This window comes from Rhipicephalus microplus, chromosome 5 (genome assembly GCF_043290135.1).
Source record: "Rhipicephalus microplus isolate Deutch F79 chromosome 5, USDA_Rmic, whole genome shotgun sequence".
Lineage (NCBI taxonomy): Eukaryota > Metazoa > Arthropoda > Arachnida > Ixodida > Ixodidae > Rhipicephalus > Rhipicephalus microplus.
This window is the reverse complement of record NC_134704.1, coordinates 125895614-125917132: the sequence shown is the minus strand read 5'-3', so window position 1 is coordinate 125917132 and position 21519 is coordinate 125895614. Positions and strand designations below refer to the sequence as shown.

The following is a 21519-nucleotide window of genomic DNA, read 5'->3' as shown; positions in this document are numbered from 1 at the left end:
TTTCATCCATCCATCCATCTCTTACGAAATGCACTTGAGTACCTCGTAAATTATGAGTGCTACGTTCCAATGCATGCTGTCTGACATGCATGCGTGGCCTAAAGGATCATGTAATGTTGCATAAACTGGTGGGGTGGTTAGAGAGAAAAAAGAGAAAAAGAAGTCTACGCGAATTCTTGAAGGGACACTAAAGAGTAAAGCAGTTTTTCTCAATCCCGAAAGCACCACTCTTACTGCAACAGAATGCTTGGTGGGGTAGAAAACTCGCGAAAAAATATGGGGGTGTAGACACCACCTGAAGGTTCCCGTAATGTCATGGATTTTGAAGGCGTCTGCGGAGTCCCGCGTAGCTTCTAATCAATAAAAACGAAGTACATCCATCTGTGGCTCCCATAAACCTCGCATACGATACTTGTTTCAGAAAATTTCATTGAGCCAATGTACAAAAATACGAATAATAAGTTTAGAAATTTTCTACGTCATACACAGAGATTTTGGCACGAAATTTACGACTGAAATTTCAACCGAGATGTTCTCACTTGATCATGAACTTGTGATATCATTGTGGGAAGAAAGCAGGCACTCATGTGCCTGTGCTCATTTCACAACAATATTGAAACATGTGGCATCAGAGTTCTCAGAGTTCAGTTTGTCTATCTAAACCAAGTCATTGTTGTTACAATGCACGACATTCACTCAACAGAATATAGGTGGCACGTGGTTTATTCTAGATCAGCCTGAGCTTCGGCGAACCTGAGCTCCCGCGCAGCGCGAGCGTCACAGGATTGGCGAGGTGCGCTTCTTGATGGTGATGATCATGTTAGTCTCCGATGCCACAGCTTCTCCCCTTCTTAAAAGTTCAAACGATCAGAAGCACGGTGCTTTCGCCTTGAGCGCCGCAAAGGTTGAGTTGCCGGAATTGGTGAATCTCTTGGGCTTTTAGCCAAAAGTTTGTAGCGTCGGGCTAGCGGCGGCCAGCCGGCTGGAAAAAAACATGACGAGCGCCGGTGGCTCGTGGTGCGAGGCTCCTGAAACATTGGTGCTTCTAGCTGGATGAATGCTACGACCGCTGCTCTACTTCGGCAGCTCGCTTTCTCCTGTACGTCTCGTCTGCTCATTAAGCCTGCAACGACAGCACATCTACGTCGGACGCTGTCATCGTCGCCTACAATTGGTGACGATGGACACACAGACAAGAGACCGATGCTGCACAACTGCCTAAGAGCTCCGCGACTATGTTCCAGACAGCGCAAGCTTGGCAGCCGCGATTCGATCCGCCACTGCCTTCATTTCCGATTTCTCACCTAGAGTCTTGGTTTGAGGAGTTTACGGCAGCCTTGGATCGCATTGGCATCTGGATCTAAGAGTTCATGTACGAGGTATTGGACTACCATTTCCACATGACCTCAAATGCCGCCTCACATACTTCTCCTGGAGCCCTCGCCTGTACGATGACTTGAGAGATCAAGTGCTCAAGTTTTACGGCCTCAAATGTGCTCCTCTTCCCAAAAGCCACACAACGGAATCTTGCTCATTACCTTCTAGGACTTTTCCCACACCACAGCCAGTCCAGACCATTCCTCTGCGACAAGAACTGGCCACACAGGTAGCAGAGACCAACCTTCCATGCAAATCGGCCTGTCATTCGAGAGACCCTCGACCTTGGAGTTCACGAATCCTGCTTGCAATGTGCCGGTTCTTCCAACAAAGGCACTGCCACTTCGCTCCATCGCAGATTCGACACCGGCCGCTGCTCTGTGCGCCTTCGAATTCGCTGATTCGCTGTAGAGACCTGGTCGGCTGCACTGTCTGCCTCGGGCGATTCAATGATCTCAGCTAAGCCAGGTGACCTGCCTGTAGACTCCACACCTGTCTCAACACCACCTGTCGAAGCTCGCAACACTACTCACGCTATGGACCCAGAGCCTGCTGTAGCGCTGCACGCCATCAGTTTCCCCAGCACATTCGGGGCCAACAGGGTTGCGGAAAACAGGGACGCACCTGCCACGTACAATGAAATAACAAAACATTTTTACCTCGTGAGAAGACTATATCCACTCCCTCATCCAAATCTCAATAGGCCACAGGCCCTTACGCTCAGACTACTGCAGACCGACACATACCCTAACCTGAGATCCCTTCACGCTATTTATCCTGACGTGTTCCCCAATGACGCTTGTCCCGCATGTGGGGATGTATCCACGCTGGCGCACATGCTCTGGGAGGGCAAGGCAATGTACGCTAACCCCAACACTACATCGGTCAGGTGGGAGGCGGCCCTACGCAGCTCCCTCCTGGCCGAAAAAACTTTGGGTTGTCCAGCAGGCCCGTGGAGCGGCCGATAGGCTTGGCCCAATGATCCCGACGTGGGAGTCGCCCGCTGCGCGCTGACGTGCCCTTGCAGGACCACAATAATGTTCCGGAACCAACCAACCAATCAGTGCTTGCTACTCGAACCCTCGTACGCTGCCAGCCCAATCATGACTTCTCCAATGTCTTAAGTGGCAGCCAGGGTTTTCTAGACGTGCTCGCCAAAATTTTCTTCAATTTTCTCCAGGCTCTTGTGCCAGCCCACAAGCATTATACTGTCCGCTCTCTTGGACAGCCATTCGCCTAAGCACATGTGTTGTCGCCATGTGGTGGTAGCCTGTAGCAGTTCTGTGCACAGCGCACAACTTGTGGTTCGCCAAGGATGTGCATCGTGTTGTTGACAGACGCACTGTTGTTGGTGCTCAGGAAGCCACAGTGGACGGCGATTGGTGTTGCATGGACCGCGACGTTTGCACCACTTGCACTGACGCCATTTGCAACGCGCCTCACTGCTTTGCTCACTGCTGGTAGCGACGCGCAAACATCAGAGTCTTCGCCCACTGCGTCGTTCCCAGTGCTGCCCACGAGAACTATCGGAATCCTTCGTACGCCTTCTATTCTGACGACGTTCGGACTTTTAGGTGGACACCATAGGAATTGCCGGACATGTATATAATGTTTATATGTTCTTTTTTTTTTAGATTTTTTTCCTATCGTGTAACACGATAAGCGGGGAGCCCTTGTAGTGTTGTGCTAAAAGCGGCCAGCTGGCTAGAAAAAACGATGACAAGCGCCGCTTGCTCATGGCACGATGGAGGCGCCTACAACGTTGGTGCTTCTAGCTGGCTGGACGCCACGGCCGCTGCTCTACTTTGGCAGCTCTCCTTCTCCTATATGTCTCGTCTGCTCATATAACCTGCGACGACAGCACGTCTACGTCGGATGCCGTCATCGACACCTGCAAGTTCTTGACGGGCTGATAGCATGTTGGTGTCGCACGATTCGTCAACCTAAACATCCCGCCGCCGCACTTGGTCAAAATGCCGCCCTTCCGTTCCCTCAGTTGTGTCCACTGTGATCATGTACTTGCCTTGCTGGTCCCGCATGATACCTGGCATCCACCTTCTTCGTGGCTGGAAGGTTCGTGTCCAAACACGCTGTCCTACCGGCCACCGCTGTTTTCGTTTGTTACATGGCTTTGCTCTATCAGTGGCGGTCGGCATAATGCAGACGAGTTTCGTTCGTATTTGATACCCCAGCAAAAGCTCCGCTGGAGACTTGCTCTCCTTTACTGGTGATGGCCGTAAAGGTACAGAAATCTTGAAAGTCGAGTTTGTAGCGGAATTTCTTCGTTTTTCTTCAAGCCTTCCTTCAATATTCTTATGGCTCGCTCCACTAAACCATTTGGTTGGAAATGATAAGACACTGTCGTCAAGTGTTTTTTTTTTTTATTCTTAGCTAGGAAACTGTGGAAGTGGAAACCCGTGAACTGAGGTTTATTAACTGTCACAAGAGTATGTGGTAGACCGAACATCGCAAACATTACCCTCAGGGCTTCCACTGTCACTTCTGCTGTTGCAGATTTCATTAGAACTGCTTTCATCCGCTTTGTTTCGGCATACACAACTACCAATATCATGTGTCCTTCAATAGGACCTGCGTAGTCGGCATGCAACCGGCTCCATTTCTCTCCCATCCTGGGCCATGGTACAGGTGTTTACACTAGCGGCATCACCGCAGCCTGTACACAAGCAGGACATCCACGCACCAATCGTCAATTTAACCGTCTACACCCGAAAACCAAAACAGGGATCTTGGGATCTAGTAGAACTCTCTATTGTGGTAGTTGGTGAATGTTTTAATAAATAGTTAACATCGCGCCGAATAAACAACCACACAGAGAAACACACATACACACCACTGGCGCTTCCAAACATGTTGACTGCCAGCATCATTCCCGCAACATGCCGTGGCCGGTGCTTTGGACCTTGCAATGTTATTCTTAGTTAATATGCCTTAGTGTGTTTCATGAAACAAGTCTGAGATGCGTTGATTTAGAGCCGCGGGGTGCACGATGCGGTGTCCGCAGTAGACCAAGTCTTTGAAGTAAGTGAGCTCAGCCTTCTTGCTGAAGTGCGGCTGGAATCGGCTCTGCTCGTCAACAAATATTTCGGCCAGTCTTTCTTAATCCAGAATTTAACTTGCTGCTGCAGAGAATCTGTTTCTGTAAAATGTACCACGTCGCTGACACTAATCGCTTCTTTTTCCCAACATTCAGAGTACAGGACATGCATTGGTGAATTTCTTGTGCTGGTATCGTGTAGCTTGTTCGTTAATGGCAGGCGACTTTGGCAGGTGACAGCATTTGAGTTCTCAGTTCCCCTGCGATACAGCAATGTGTAATTATAATTGTTCAAGAAAAGATACCACTTCTGAATTCTTTGCATCAGCTATAGGACAAATGGCTTTTCCTGGGTTAAACAAACCCGTCAGTGGTTTATGGTCGGTCACAAAAACAAAGTTATTCCTATATAAGTAGTCTCTAAATCCCATCACACCAAATACAAAGGCCAATGCTTCCTTTTCTAGCTGCGAGTAGCTACATTCCGCTTTGGACAAAGCTTTGGAGCGAAATCTAATCAGATAGTCTGTACACGAGTCCGAACGATATGTCTTGTGCTGACACAGCTAGGGAAAGCGTAGCGTCCCCTTCGTGGCACGCGGTTGACGCGGCACGATCAGCTGTTAAAAAGGGGGGGGGGGGCAGCGCACCGCCTGCTGCGACTCTATTCAGTTTTCCCCGTCGTCCCTAATACTGAGCCGCAATCTCTTAATTGCACAGCTGCGCACATAGCACGAGAACGGGCCCCGACTTCTGTAACGTGCAGTTCATTGCGTTAATTACATCGCACACACACTCGCGAAAAAGTTCATCGCACTCGCGAAATGCATGGCGGAAAACGTGTCGTTGATTCCCTAACTCTGAGACACTATCTCTTAATTGCACAGCAGCGCACACAGCAAGAGAACGTGCCCCAACTTCTGGAACACTCGTTTTACGTTCATTTTATTAATTAAAACGGCCAACGTAGCTCACGCACTTGCACAATGCATTGTGGACGAGAACAAACCCTCACGGAGAAGCCACAACTACAGGAGCAAATTTGTCCACTAAATTTGGTGGCAGTCTGGCAACTGACTTATGCAACGCCAAACAGAACCTTGCCACGGGCTATACTGCGTTTTGGTGTTGCCACAGACAATAAAGTGTTGCGACCTTGAGCAGTACTGTGTTCTCGCCATGGCGACGGTTAACACGTGCCCTGCGGCTGGCTAGACCGAACCCACGCTAGTGGCCGTAATCCTTTGGGATACGTGTCACTACATAATATAGAGCTTCTTCTCATCTTTCGAGCTATCATCAACTGCTGCCGACAGGACATAAGCGCTACGGGGCTCTCACTGGGTTTTTTCTCGGCACATTTCAACGACATGTCCTCGTTTATCGCATCGCCACAGACTGTGCGGACATGATAGCACTGCTTGTTTGAGTGAGGTTCACTGCTACACCTATGGCAAGGTGTCATGCCTTCGAACTTCGATTGCCCTTTCCGTGGCCGATTCTAATGCATGAATTGGATGCTACTCTGATTGGTAGATTGCATGTTTTTAGTATTCGCGGCCGCGTTCTGAGCTGAGATAACAAAATCTTCTGCTTTCGTTAGCATTAGATTCATGAGAGTCTGCAAATGTCATCTCACATCTTCATCTAAGACTTCACACACGATTCAGTCTCATAGCATGCGTTCGAGCGACGATTCGAAATTGCTTTTTTTATGCCAACCACCTTATTTTGGCAATGAATTCCTCTAACCTTTCTCCTTCTAGTCGTGATCGAGTAAAGAAAACATAACTTGCCACTATTTCGTTGACTTCCGGGGCGTAGTACTCCTTGAGGTAATTAATGGCATCATCGTAAGTGCATTGATTTGCCTCGGATGGTAACATTCCTGGACCTCTCGAATTGCGCTGTCCGGTAGCGAGGCCACTAACACTGCTCGTCCATGATGTCCTGCGCTTCGAAGTAGGCTTCGAGGCGAACTTGGAACGTTGACCACGTTCTCTCAAACACAGGTGGCAGTCCCACGTTCATGGCTTTGTTGGTACAGGACTGGTTGAGGTCCTCGTTGTCCTCGTTGCCACTGTTACAATGCACGACACTCACTTAACAGAACATAGGTGGCATGTGCATGTGCGCTTGTGTTTTCTCATATTGCATTATTGCCGTTCATCTGCGTTCTTGTATTTCAAGAGTGCATTCGGACACCGGACACTGGATCAAAGGACAACAGCTACGGCGAGATGGCCGTTAGAGAGGTATCGCAAACAGAGGAATGTCGGAATCATGGCAAGTTATATGTGGTGCTCATGGTAGTAGTAGTAGTAGATGCATGCACAAAAGCACGCATCTTACAGTTTATCTGTTGGGCATTGATGAGGAGACCAGATGAATGAAGTGTGTGTTCTGAAAGACTTTGCCTTTCACATTCTCGCATTTGATATGTGTTCCCTTCTCATACATTTTACCGTATACCACCTGAAAGCGTAGTGGCCTACGCAGAGGCTTGTAATTGCGTTTTGTTTCTCCCTCTTACAAAATGCAGTTAATTGAGTACCTCGTAAGGTATGAGCGCTACGTTCCGATACATGCTGTCTGACATGCATGCGCGGTCTAAAGGATCGTGCAATGTTGCATAAACTGGTGGGGTGGCTGCAGAGAAGAAAAGAAGTCCACGCGAACTCTTCAAGGGACACTTTTTCTGCGTATTGTTAAAGTTTCACAATCTCGAAAACACCATACTTACTGGGGATGTTTGGTAAAGAAAACGTGTGAAAAATTATGTGGGTGGAAATGCCACCTTAAGATTCCTGTGACGCCATAGATTTTGAAGGCGTCTACCGAGTCCCACGTAGCTCCTAATCAATAATGATGAAGTACATTGCCATCTGTGGCTCTCATAAACCTCACAAGCGGTGTTTCAGAAAATTTCGTTGAGTCAATGTACCAAAAATTAAAAAAACACATTTTGACATTTTTGACCTCGCGCATGGAGATTTGGGTGCGAAACTTCAGAATAAAATTTCGACCGAGATTTTCTTCATTTTTAATGAACTTGTGATATTGTTGCGGGAAGAAATCAAGAGCTCGTGTGCCTGTTTTCATCCCGCAACAATATTGAAACGTATCAGAGCTCTCAGAGTGCAGTTGTGCCTAGAACGTGTTGTGCCTAGAACATGGTGGGCCTGATGTGTATGTGAATGCAGAGACTTTCAGGTTCATGCCTTTTTATTCAAAGTAGTGTTGTGCTGGAGTGCAAATTCGAGCACTGTACACGAGCTCCCTAATTTCGCGATATCCTTCTTCTCTATTGCTTTGTCACCACATCGTGACATTTTGACTTCACGTAGGTTTCCCGGCTGGGCACTTAGAGGCCAGGCAGACCCGCTTCGTCCCGGCAACAACAGAGTGGCCTGGTGTACAAGATTTGAAACCAGGTAACAAAAAGAAACAGAAGTGCGTGTGCACTTGTGTTTTCTCATTGCCGTTAATTGCTGTTCATTTGTATTCTTGTATTTCAAGACTGCATTCGGACACCGGATACTGAATCGGAGGACAACAGCTCTGGCGGGATGGCCGTTGCTGAAGTACCGCATACAGAGGAAAAACACCTGAATAACGGCAAGTTATATATGGTGCTCATGGTTGTAGTGGTAGTAGTAGATGCGTGCATTTGTGCACGCATCTTACAATTCATTTATTAGGTATTGATGAGGTGACCAGATGAATGAAGTCTGTGTTCTGAAATACTTCGCCTTTCACATTCTCGCGTTCGATACGTGTTCGCTTCTGATACGTTTTATCGTATACCATCTGAAAGTGCAGCGGCCTACGCAGAGGCCTGCATTTGCGTTTTTTTCTCCCTATTACAAAATGCAGTTAATTGAGTACCTCGTAAGGTATGAGCGCTACGTTTCGATACATGCAGTCTGACATGCATGCGTGGCCTGAAGGATCGTGCAATGTTGCATAAACTGGTGGGGTGGTTGCAGAAAAAAAAAAACCACGCAAACTCTTCAAGGGACACTTTTTCCACGTATTGGTAAAGTTTCACAATCCCGAAAACACCACCCTTACTGTGGATTTGTGGTAAGGAAGAAAATGTGTGAAAAAATATGTGGGTGGAAACGTCACCTTAAGATTCATGTGACGCCGTAGATTTTGAAGGTGTCTGCCGAGTCTCACGTAGCTCCTAATCAATAATGATGAAGTACATTGCCATCTGTGTCTCTCATAAACCTCGCAAGCGGTGTTTCAGAAAATCTTGTAGAGTCAATGTGCCGAAAGTAAAAAAGAAACACTTTCTGAAATTTTGGCCTCACGCATGGAGATTTGAACGCGAAACTACAGAATAAAATTTCGACCGAGATTTTCTTCATTTATAATGAACTTGTGATATTGTTGTGGGAAGAAAGCAAGAACTCGTGTGCCTGGTTTCATCCTGCAACAATATTGAAACGTATGGCTTCAGAGCTCTCAGAGTGCAGTTTGTCTATCTAAACCAAGTCGTTGTTTCTACTTAGTGTGCCGTTACGTTTTGTGCCTAGAACATGGCGAGCCTGATGTGTATGTGAATGCAGAGACTTTCAGGTTCATGCCTTTTTATTCAAAGTAGTGTTGTGCTGGAGTGCAAATTCGAGCACTGTACACGAGCTTCCTAATTTCGCGATATCCTTCTTCTCTGTTGCTTTGTCACCACATCGTGACATTTTGACTTCACGTAGGTTTCCCGGCTGGGCACTTAGAGGCCAGGCAGACCCGCTTCGTCCCGGCAACAACAGAGTGGCCTGGTGTACAAGATTTGAAACCAGGTAACAAAAAGAAACAGAAGTGCGTGTGCACTTGTGTTTTTCATTGCTGTTCATTTGTATTCTTGTATTTCAAGACTGCATTTGGACACCGGATACTGAATCGGAGGACAACCGCTCTGGCGGGATGGCCGTTGCTGAAGTACCGCATACAAAGGAAAAACACCTGAATAACGGCAAGTTATATATGGTGCTCATGGTTGTAGTGGTAGTAGTAGATGCGTGCATTTGTGCACGCATCTTACAATTCATTTATTAGGTATTGATGAGGTGACCAGATGAATGAAGTCTGTGTTCTGAAAGACTTCGCCTTTCACATTCTCGCGTTCGATACGTGTTCGCTTCTGATACGTTTTATCGTATACCATCTGAAAGTGCAGCGGCCTACGCAGAGGCCTGCATTTGCGTTTTTTTCTCCCTATTACAAAATGCAGTTAATTGAGTACCTCGTAAGGTATGAGCGCTACGTTTCGATACATGCTGTCTGACATGCATGCGTGGCCTGAAGGATCGTGCAATGTTGCATAAACTGGTGGGGTGGTTGCAGAAAAAAAAAACCACGCAAACTCTTCAAGGGACACTTTTTCCACGTATTGGTAAAGTTTCACAATCCCGAAAACACCACCCTTACTGTGGATTTGTGGTAAGGAAGAAAATGTGTGAAAAAATATGTGGGTGGAAACGTCACCTTAAGATTCCTGTGACGCCGTAGATTTTGAAGGTGTCTGCCGAGTCTCACGTAGCTCCTAATCAATAATGATGAAGTACATTGCCATCTGTGTCTCTGATAAACCTCGCAAGCGGTGTTTCAGAAAATCTTGTAGAGCCAATGTGCCGAAAGTAAAAAAGAAACACGTTCTGAAATTTTGGCCTCACGCATGGAGATTTGGACGCGATACTTCAGAATAAAATTTCGACCGAGATTTTCTTCATTTATAATGAACTTGTGATATTGTTGCGGGAAGGAAGCAAGAACTCGTGTGCCTTTTTTCATCCTGCAACACTATTGAAATGTATGGCTTCAGAGCTCTGAGAGTGCAGTTTGTCTATCTAAACCAAGTCGTTGTTTCTACTTAGTGTGCCGTTACGTTTTGTGCCTAGAACATGGCGAGCCTGATGTGTATGTGAATGCAGAGACTTTCAGGTTCATGCCTTGTTATTCAAAGTAGTGTTGTGCTGGAGTGCAAATTCGAGCACTGTACACGAGCTTCCTAATTTCGCGATATCCTTCTTCTCTGTTCCTTTGTCACCATATCGTGAAATTTTGGCTTGCACGCAGGTTTCCCGGCTGGGCACTTAGAGGCCACACAGACCCGCTTCGTCCCGGCAACGACAGAGTGGCCGGGTGTACAAGATTTGAAACCAGGTAACAAAAAGAAAAAGAAGTGCGTGTGCACTTGTGTTTTCTCATATTGCCCTTAATTGCTGTTCATTTGTATTCTTGTATTTCAAGACTGCATTCGGACACCGGATACAGAATCGGAGGACAACAGCTCTGGCGGGATGGCCGTTGCTGAAGTACCGCATACAGAGGAAAAACACCTGAATAACGGCAAGTTATATATGGTGCTCATGCTTGTAGTGGTAGTAGTAGATGCGTGCATTCGTGCACGCATCTTACAATTTATTTATTAGGTATTGATGCGGTGACCAGATGAATGAAGTCTGTGTTCTGAAAGGCTTCGCCTTTCACATTCTCGCGTTCGATACGTGTTCGCTTCTGATACGTTTTACCGTATACCACCTGAAAGCGCAGCGGCCTACGCAGAGGCCTGCAATTGCGTTTTTTTTCTCCCTCTTACAAAATGCAGTTAATTGGGTACCTCCTAAGGTATGAGCGTTACGTTTCGATACATGCTGTCTGACATACATGCGTGATCCTTTGCAAAAACTGGTGGGGTGGTTGCAGAAAAAAAAGCCACGCAAACTCTTCAAGGGACACTTTTTCCGCGTATCGGTAAAGTTTCACAATCCTGAAAACACCACCCTTACTGTGGATTTGTGGTAAGGAAGAAAACGTGTGTAGGCTTATGCCACAGGAGCGAAAGAGAGACACGCCTGAACGATAACCGATGCCAGCCCGGAACGTGAGCCGTGGCTTCACGTGCCACGGCCTAGCGCCTTCTTTAGTTTCTTCTGTCGCCATCGCGCGCTCTCCGGTTTGTGCGCCGCCCGAACGAGGGCGCTACAGGGCCCCCCGTGTAGACTGGAAGTCGGAATGTGACATGCCGTTTGTGGTATTCCAACGGAAGATCAGTCGTAGATGAGAGGATTTCTAGGGCGGTCTCCAGGTACGCCGGCTTGAGTCGGTCCAAGCTGACTGTCTCTTCACGGCCGTTCTGAAGTAGAGTGGCAGTTTTGGGGGTGCATTCGAGTCAGTCATTGTCTTCGTCCGGGTCACCACTTGTAGGCTTATGCCACAGGAGCGAAAGAGAGACACGCCTGAACGATAACCGATGCCAGCCCCTAACGTGAGCCGTGGCTTCACGTGCCACGGCCTAGCGCCTTCTTTATTTTCTTCTGTCGCCATCGTGCGCTCTTCGGTTTGCGCACCGCCCGAACGAGGGCGCTACACGTGTAAAAAAATATGTGGGTGGAAACGTCGCCTTAAGAGACCTGTGTTGCCGTAGATTTTGAAGGTGTCTACCGAGTCTCACGTAGCTCCTAATCAATAATGATGAAGTACATTGCCATCTGTGTCTCTCATAAACCTCGCATATGGTGTTTCAGAAAATCTTGTAGAGTCAATGTGCCGAAAAATAGAAAAAAACACATTTTGAAATTTTTGACCTCACGCATGGAGATTTGGACGCAAAACTTGAGAATGAAGTTTCGACCGAGATTTTCTTCATTGATATTGTTGCGGGAAGAAAGCAGGCACTCGTGTACCTGTTTTCATCCTCCAACAATATTGAAACTTATGGCTTCAGAGCTCTCAGAGTGCAGTTTGTCTTATCTAAACCAAGTCGTTCTTTCTACTTAGTGTGCCGTTACGTGTTGTGCCTAGAACACGGCGGGCCTGACGTTTATGTGAATGCAGAGACTTTCAGGTTCATGCTTTTTTATTCAAAGTAGTGTTGTGCTGTAGTGCAAATTCGATCACTGTACACGAGCTCCCTAATTTCGCGATCTCCTTCTTCTCTTGCTTTGTCATCACGTTGTGGCATTTTGACTTCACGCAGGTTTCCTGGCTGCGCACGTAAAGGACACGCAGATCCGCTTCATCCCAGCGACGACAGAGTGGCCTGGAGTAAAATATTGGGAACCAGGTAACAAAAAGAAAAAGAAGTGCGGGTGCACTTGTGTTTTCTCATATTGCCGTTAATTGCTGTTCATTTGTATTCTTGTATTCCAAGAGTGCAATAGGACACCGGATACTGGATCGGAGGACAACAGCTATGGCGGGATGGCCGTTGCTGAAGTACCGCATACAGAAGAAAAACACCTGAATAACGGCAAGTTATATATGGTGCTCATGGTTGTAGTGGTAGTAGTAGATGCGTGTATTTGTGCACGCATCTTACAATTCATTTATTAGGTATTGATGAGGTGACCAGATGAATGAAGTCTGTGCTCTGAAAAACTTCACCTTTCACATTCTCGCGTTCGATACGTGTTCGCTTATGATACGTTTTACCGTATACCACCTGAAAGCGCAGCGGCCTACGCAGAGGCCTGCAATTGCGTTTTTTTTTCTCCCTCTTACAAAATGCAGTTAATTGGGTACCTCCTAAGGTATGAGCGCTACGTTTCGATACATGCTGTCTGACATGCATGCGTGGCCTGAAGGATCGTGCAATGTTGCATAAACTGGTGGGGTGGTTGCAGAAAAAAAAGCCACGCAAACTCTTCAAGGGACACTTTTTCCGCGTATTGGTAAAGTTTCACAATCCCGAAAACACCACCCTTACTGTGGATGTGTGGTAAGAAAGAAAACCTGTGAAAAAATATGTGGGTTGAAACGTCACCTTAAGATTCCTGTGACGCCGTAGATTTTGAAAGTGTCTACCGAATCTCACGTAGCTCCTAATCAACAATGATGAAGTACATTGCCTTCTGTGTCTCTTATAAACCTCGCATATGGTGTTTCAGAAAGTCTTGTAGAGTCAATGTGCCGAAAAATAAAAAAAACACATTTTGAAATTTTTGACCTCACGCATGGAGATTTGGACGCAAAACTTGAGAATGAAGTTTCGACCGAGATTTTCTTCATTGATATTGTTGCGGGAAGAAAGCAGGCACTCGTGTGCCTGTTTTCATCCTCCATCAATATTGAAACGTATGGCTTCAGAGCTCTCAGAGTGCAGTTTGTCTTATCTAAACCAACTCGTTTCTACTTAGTGTGCCGTTACGTGTTGTGCCTAGAACGTGGCGGGCCTGTCGTTTATGTGAATGCAGAGACTTTCAGGTTCATGCCTTTTTATTCAAAGTGGTGTTGTGCTGGAGTGCAAATTCGATCACTGTACACGAGCTCCCTAATTTCGCGATCTCCTTCTTCTCTTGCTTTGTCACCACATTGTGGCATTTTGACTTCACGCAGGTTTCCTGGCTGCGCACGTAAAAGACACGCAGATCCGCTTCATCCCAGCAACGACAGAGTGGCCTGGAGTAAAATATTGGGAACCAGGTAACAAAAAGAAAAAGAAGTGCGGGTGCACTTGTTTTTTCTCATATTGCCGTTAATTGCTGTTCATTTGTATTCTTGTATTCCAAGAGTGCATTCGGACACCGGATACTGGATCGGAGGACAACAGCTGGTGTGGGACAGCAGTTACTGAGGTACCACAAGCAGAGAAACATTGGGATAACGGCAAGTTATCTATATTGCTGATGGTAGTAGTAGTACTAGCACTAGTAGCAGTATTATTATTATTAATATCATTACTAGTAGTAGTAGTAGTAGTAGTAGTGGTAGTAGTGGTGGTGGCGGCAGCGGCGGCGGCGGCAACGGCGGTGGTGGTGGTGGTGGTGGTAGTATAGGGGCTAGAAAGGTTTTGCTGGGGTTCTAAACGAGGCGGCGAGGCTCAAAGAGTTTACAACACAGGCTCCAGAGGGTGCAGCCGCTCGCTGACGCGCCTTGTACGCACTTGTCAAGCTATGCCTCGACGAATTCTTTGCGTTGAAACCAAATATTGTGGTTGCGGTGTAAGCACATTGTGTTCACCACACTTGGTGCCAATAAATAGTAAACAAGGAAAAAAAGACGTATAAGACTGTGCAGGTAGCTTAGCATCTTTAGAATCACACATGCTGGCAGCATATATAGCGTGCACAGAACATATATGCAGTTTATTCGGGGTTGCAGTTCTAGTTCGATTACATTTTTTTCCATGAAGTCATGTTCGGGTACAATGATAGAAATACTCACAGACAGTTATAGTAATTACATCTAGAGCATACGGCATGAAGAACTTTATTTAATGATCCGGAGAAGTGCCACCTGTTAGTGGGACACTGCGTGCTACGTAAAAATATTATACAAAAAAAAATATAATAAACTGTGAAAAAGATACCAGGACAGGCCAGCACTGCCGCGAATCAAAGTGGACCTGCGCCTGGGCGGCAGTACCTGCAGGCGTTGCTTCGCGTTGTCTGCTATAATGCTCGCGCTCTTGCTGCGCCGAACTTGCACTGCCGTGAAACCAACTTTGCCTATAATGTGACGTATTTCCTGCAGTCAAAACAGCCTTTAGATTTAGTGTCAAAACTTGGAGATCGCCTGATCCCGAACGCTAGTGAAGTGCACTTCGTAATAGAAATAGGAAAATTGCAGTTTCATATAGCTTTGAATTGGAGGTAATAACTAGTTATTTCTGAGTAAGAAGTGGAAGCAAATTCTACATTCTTTAAGAATATTTCACAAGGCAACGTTAGCGCAGACATTTCCGTGTCGGCTTTAACGCGTCTAGCAAGTACGATAATTTTGCGTGCATTTTTAGAGAGAGCATGTCGAGTGTTAGTCCTTGGCCATTGTTCTACGGTCTTGATCACAGGTTTTTGGTGGCATGAGTGGTGTCATCTGATAATATATTGAACAGTAACACTGTTCACTTTAAAATGTAAAGATGAATAATTATAATTCAACTATCTTGCGTACAACTCACTGAAAAAAAAATATTCATTTGCATATTTTATAGACACCAATATCTGGCCTTTCTCTCACGTGAACAATAAAACGACACATTGGAGCTTTATAAAACAAGAAAGAGTAGATCGAGAGTTTATTCAAGAATGATAAGTGCCAACAATTCTTATGGCTAAAACAAGATCAGGCAATCTGACACCACACATACTCCTTGGTGACGTCGCAGCATGAAGGTGAGTAAAATTGCCGGTCTGCTCTTATGCTACACCCAATCAACGTGGATTGCAGCTTTGTGATAAACTCGACCTTGATTGCTTTTTCGCTTCACTAATGAGCGGCGTCTCTTGCAGCATAAATGACAGCCCTCATTCTGCCTAGAAGACAGCTGTACAGGTTGCGCAAAGGCCGTGGTTCGCTTTAAGCTGCTCCCATTCTTTTTCTTCAGTGGTCCACAGGGCTTGCACCGTGAGTCAAAGGGGCTTCCGGTGAAACATCAATGCTTTCGTGGGGCTCCACATGTTCTCAATAATATTGAGTTCTTGGAATCGCACACGCCACTCAGGAACTTCCACATACCGAGACTCCAGTAATGCTCCAACTTTTCTGGACTTCTGAATGGAGGAGTGGACGAACTGCAATATAAAGTTGCCGTCAGGGAAGAGCCCGTTCAGAAAGCATGGTGACACGAAGTCGTCCAGGACTGAACAGCTCATGTCAGCAGTGAACTTGTTCACTATCCCCACTTAGGTTCCGCGGCCGGCTGGTGGGAGTGTGCCCCAGACATGCACTCAAAGACGAACGGTCACTGGCTGCTGCTACCCGCTGGATGAATTAGGGCATATATCCAAAAAAATGAATTTTTTTGCCGGAGCTTAGATTTTTATACAAACAAAGCAATACAAAATCGCACATCTGTTTGGACTTCCTGATATGCGTGAGCACGTTCAGCAAACGTTTTGAAATTTCAAGAAGTGGGTGATTCCACGAGAGATCGACCTGGGTCCAAAAGTTCATATTTTAGATTTCATTGAGTATTTTATATTTCGTGCACCTCTCACCAGGTAGCCCGAAAGTCAACTTCATTTTATGATTAACGGCATAACTTACGAGGAAAAAAAATGTCAAACTTCACCAACTTGGAGGCACCAATTTCGTCACCTGTCATTTTCGAAAATTGCAGATGCTATAAAAGGACAGATATTTTTGTTTCAAGGAAGGTATTTTTTACCTGAAATGCATGTCTAATGAAGAATGAATTCATACGGTTTCAAGTTTGTAGACCTTAAGAAAATAGCTTTTAAATATGTCTAATTTTGCGACAGTTAAAAATAAGTTACGTATTCCCCATTTTTTTTTATCCGAAAGTAATGGAAGCAGCATTTTCAAACTTGACACGTTTTAAGGAGATAGTGTGTTCATTAGGTACATAAATTATTGCTGCTGTAGGGCAAATGTAAATTTTTATATATTGTCTCAAAGATCTCATATTGGCAAAAGTGTACACCACTGAAATTTGAAAAATAAAAAAACCCCATCTTCGATTTTTCTTAAAATCTCGTAAATAGACAACCGAAGGCCGTCATACAGTAATATAGAAAAAAATGTTGCATTATTTTGTTTTTAGTGACAATATTCGTGGTACAAATCAGAGCATTTTCGAAAATGCGCTGATAAGTTGAGACATCTTGAAATCGGAACGGAAAAGCGGCAATAAGCTTCAAACGCGAGTAAACGTGACCGCATTTGGTGAAGAAAGGCTGTATTAGCAGATAGGAGTAACTATTTTGAACACGGTATTCTACAGTATCTGAGTTCACTCTTATACGTAGAGCACTCAGACTTCTAATATGTAGTGCCTCTCCATTACTGACAGACAGATGGAGCTGTTGTGACGGCGATGTGTTTGCAACATGTTGGGTAAGATAATTGAATGTTGAATGAGTTCATAAACGATTCATAACAAATTTTTATCATTTGGGGCACGAAGACTGCCGCATTAGACTGAAGAACACGCTTTAGGGCAAATTGTCATCCGTCGTCTGCTCTACAGATGAATTGCTGTGCGCCGCATCTCGGAGGCAATGCTTTAGATCATATGGTTCAAAGTAGGGACAAAGATTACGCCTCCCGTAAATTTATCGACAAAAACATTGTGAAATTCATTTTAACGTACTATACTTCAGTTCTGCATTCGCACTGTGGATACTTGTGCGCAAGTATCCGCAGTGCGAATGCAAAACTGAAGTATAGTACGTTAAAATGAATTTCACAATGTTTTTGTCAATAAAATTATGGGAGGCGTGATCTTTGTCCCTACTTTGAACGATATGATCTAAAGCATTTCTTCCGAGATGCGGCGCACACCAATTCATCTGTAGAGCAGACGACGGTTGACAACTTGCCCTAAAGCGTGTTCTTCAGTCTAATGCGGCAGTCTTCGTACCCGAAATGACAAAAATTTGCTATGAATCGTTTATGAACTCATTCAACATACAATTATCTTACCCAACATGCTGCAAACACATGGCCGTCACAACAGCTCCATCTGTCTGTCAGTAATGGAGAGGCACCACATATTAGAAGTCTCAGTGCTCTACGTATAAGAGTGAACTCAGATACTGTAGAATGCCGTGTTCAAAATAGTTACTCCTATCTGCTAAAACAGCCTTTCTTCACCAAATGCGGTCACGTTTACTCGCGTTTGAAGCTTATTGCCGCTTTTCCGTTCCGATTTCAAGAAGTCTCAACTTATCAGCGCATTTTCGAAAATGCTCTGACTTGTACCACGAATATTGTCACTAAAAACAAAATAATGCAACATGTTTTTCTATATTACTGTATGACGGCCTTCGGTTGTCTATTTACGAGATTTTAAGAAAAATCGAAGATGGGTTTTTTTTATTTTTCAAATTTCAGTGGTGTACACTTTTGCCAATATGAGATCTTTGAGACAATATATAAAAATTTACATTTGCCTTACAGCAGAAATAATTTATGTACCTAATGAACACACTATATCCTTAAAACGTGTCAAGTTTGAAAACGCTGCTTCCATTACTTTCGGAGGGAAAAAAATGGGGAATACGTAACTTATTTTAAACTGTCGCAAAATTAGACATTTCTAAAAGCTATTTTCTTAAGGTCTGCAAACTTGAAATTGTATGAATTCATTCTTCATTAGACATACATTTCAGGTAAAAAATATCTTCCTTGAAACAAAAATATCTGTCCTTTTATAGCATCTGCAATTTTCGAAAATGACAGGTGACGAAATCGGTGCCTCCGTGTTGGTGAAGTCTGACATTTTTTTTCTCGTAAGTTATGCTTTTAATCATAAAATGAAGTTAACTTTCGGGCTACCTGATGAGAGATGCACGAAATATAAAATACTCAATGAAATCTAAAATATCAACTTTTGGACCCGTGTCGATCTCTCGAGCAATCAAAGTGTATTTAAACTTTTGGAGCACAAAATGCTGTGTGCCTTCATGGGCAGGTTTTTAACACCCTTTTTCACGATGTCACAGTGGTGTGCAAAATTGAGTTTTAAGCGAAGATAAAGTCAAGGAATGCAATTTCATAAACGCATTGGTTGTAAAGTCGTACTCCATGCTTAGTTCCGAAAACGATGACTGGCTTTGCTATGGAAACATTATATTTCAAATTTCAGTGATATTTATTAACACTGTATTTTAAATGAAATGAAGGGATAGATATTGCGCCTTGAGTTTAAGCAGCTAATGTGATCATGATGACGTATGAAATTTCGATCTAAACGTACTACGTACTAATTTCTCGGCTCGTGGGAGCTGTTTCTCACCGGCAGTTGTCCGAGTGCCACACACGGTGCCTTCAGGCGCACCTTGTGGTAAATGTCGACTCGTCGGCTAAGGCGGCATTTCGCTACTCGTCAGTCCAGTGCTCATGTTCTTGGGCAAACACTAGGCACCTCTTTTTGTGGGTCGCCTTAACCATCGGCCTTTGGACGGCTCTCCTGTTTTTGAGGCCACTGAATGTGGGCGACGTTTCACCGTTATATTAGATGCATGCAGCAGAGAGCCCCGGAATATTTTTAAGTTCTCTGAAGATTGATGCAGCAAAGCCACCTGCCAGATCGAATTTCCCATGGCCATGTTGGCCGCATTCTGGTGAAAGTGAAATGCTGGAAGCCCGTGTAGTTAGATTCAGGTGCCAATGATGGAAATTCTTGGGCCCTCCACCACGACGTCCCTCATAATCACATTGTTACAGGATGTTCAAGGACATGACAACCCAACCATCATTGTAAAAACTGCGAGTGTGATCATAGTGTAACATCTTCTTGCGAATTTCCATAGCCAACACCCTTGCAGAAATGATACCACAAGTTTGCTTACTGGGATAGCATAAATGTAATAGAAGCCATCGCTTTGCTATAAAATCATATAACAGGATGTGAAAATGGGCCCATTTGTTTTCGTTCTTTGATTTTGCAGCAAACGAGATACGGCGTCATCAATATTTTTGGTGCAACTTCCCGCTATTTTTTTTCTCGCCGCAAGAGAAGCATGAAAATTAAGTAATTTCTTTTCATCTACAGTTCTGGACAGCTTGAAATTATGAGAAAAAGTCATAAGTATTCGTTAACTTCAGCAGCTCTAAAAGCGATGTATGTGCGTGTATGCAAAAGGACAATTGTATTTTAGTCGATGGAGATGGCTTAGCGTCTGGCACATCTTTATTATGCGAAACTTAAAGTTGCATGGGCTGCAGAAAATCTGGGACATTGTAAGCAAAGTTTGTTTCACGGCAGTGGAAGCTCGGCACGCCCAAGAGCACGAGCATCGTAGCAGACGACTCGAAGCCATGCCTGCAGGCACTGCCGCACCTGCGCAGGCTTTTGTTCGATGCGTGGCCGTGCTGGCCGCAGTGGCGCTTCGCGGAGCGCAGCCACACGCTTGAGCGTTCACCATAACAGTGGCTGGCACTGTATGTACTCATAGGAGCTTCTTTGATGTTTTGCACCCACTCTTGCAGCTGTACTGGCTCCTAGGGTGCTCTGAATAGGAGGAGACCTTTTCTTCGCACGAATTACTTGCATAACAATACAGAACAAGTTCATTTTCTTTCTAGGCACAGTGCATTGGAGTGGCTAGAAAGATATTCAGCTGCACACCAGTAGAACGCGAACTTCTTAAGACGCAGCTGGGAATAAACTTGCTACTGCTACCAAAATATCAGTGTCTCATCCAAGTTCAACAGGGGACGTACTGGTGCCTTCCTTCCCCCTTGAATTTGAGTTGGCAAAGGATTTCCAGAGATGAGATTTTTTCGTTTTTTCTACCCCACGCAGTGGTTAGTATATGAGCTCACTTGCAGGCTCGTCCAGGGCGTAGGCAGAAATTTCTTTCTCAAAAGTTGGGGAGGGGGGGCATGTTTTGAAATGGTCATTTCTCACCCTGTATGCTATGGCAAAAAAAAAAAAATCGAGAGGAGGCGGGGGTGGGGGGGGGGGCTCGGGCCTGGTGTGCCATTTTTTGGCTATGCCACTGGGCTCGTCATAAAAGACCTCGTCTCCAGTGCTTTCTGTATACACAGCAGCGATACAATGAGTGTGTTGAGGTGGTGTAGCGGTTACAGCCGGTGCTTGGCCTCTGACCCGAAAGACATAGGTTTGATCCCAGTCGCGGCGATCGCAATTCAGTGAAGGTCAAACACTAGAGGGCCTGTTGCTGTGCGATATCAGTGCATGGTAAAGAACACCAGGTAATATCACACTTTTCAAAGCCTTCCAGAACGGCGCTCTTATATACCTAAGAGGGGGCGCAGTGAAAAGTCAGCCCCATACATTGACATAATTGCTAGGGAGGTGGCCGGGGCGCTGTGACGAATCTTCCCCCGTCTGAAAGGGAACCCTGCACATGTCTATGCTTATTGCATTGCTATCAAAGCGGTTAGCTAACACCGCAGCCACAATTGACGTTGCCCTGACATCACTTCTAAAATCCTTTAGGAGCGAAGCTCCTTATGGCGTGGCTTGTGCGTTTCTCGTTGTAGTGCGTAACCACTCACCGGTAGCACATAACCGAAAGAGCGGCTTTAAATGTCTGCTGGATGGTGGTACTTGTATATGATGAATACATGATAAAAAAATGTGAAATCGAATTACTCGAAGTGTTCACTAAATAGACAGACGGACGGACATACAGATGGATGGA

The 21519-nt window shown here is 45.2% G+C and overlaps 2 protein-coding genes across 4 annotated transcripts in view; both read left to right on the top strand.

The window, feature by feature from the left end:
- Nucleotides 1-8139, top strand: part of LOC119173728 (uncharacterized) — a 137470-nt gene extending 129331 nt beyond the window's left edge. For all 3 annotated transcript variants that reach the window (XM_075895927.1, XM_075895926.1, XM_075895929.1), the window contains 2 exons: nt 7780-7866; nt 7952-8139. In XM_075895927.1, the coding sequence (XP_075752042.1) occupies nt 7780-7866; nt 7952-8133 (269 nt within the window). In that variant the 3' untranslated portion in view covers nt 8134-8139. The remainder of the gene's footprint in view (nt 1-7779; nt 7867-7951) is intronic.
- A 4078-nt stretch (nt 8140-12217) lies between these two features.
- Nucleotides 12218-20263, top strand: LOC119173373 (uncharacterized). Its single transcript, XM_075894611.1, has 5 exons — nt 12218-12506; nt 12594-12692; nt 13778-13864; nt 13952-14047; nt 20115-20263. The coding sequence occupies exons 2-5, from the start codon at nt 12644-12646 to the stop codon at nt 20261-20263; spliced, it is 381 nt and encodes a 126-aa protein (XP_075750726.1). The 5' UTR covers nt 12218-12506; nt 12594-12643.
- The last annotated feature ends 1256 nt before the right edge of the window (nt 20264-21519 follow it).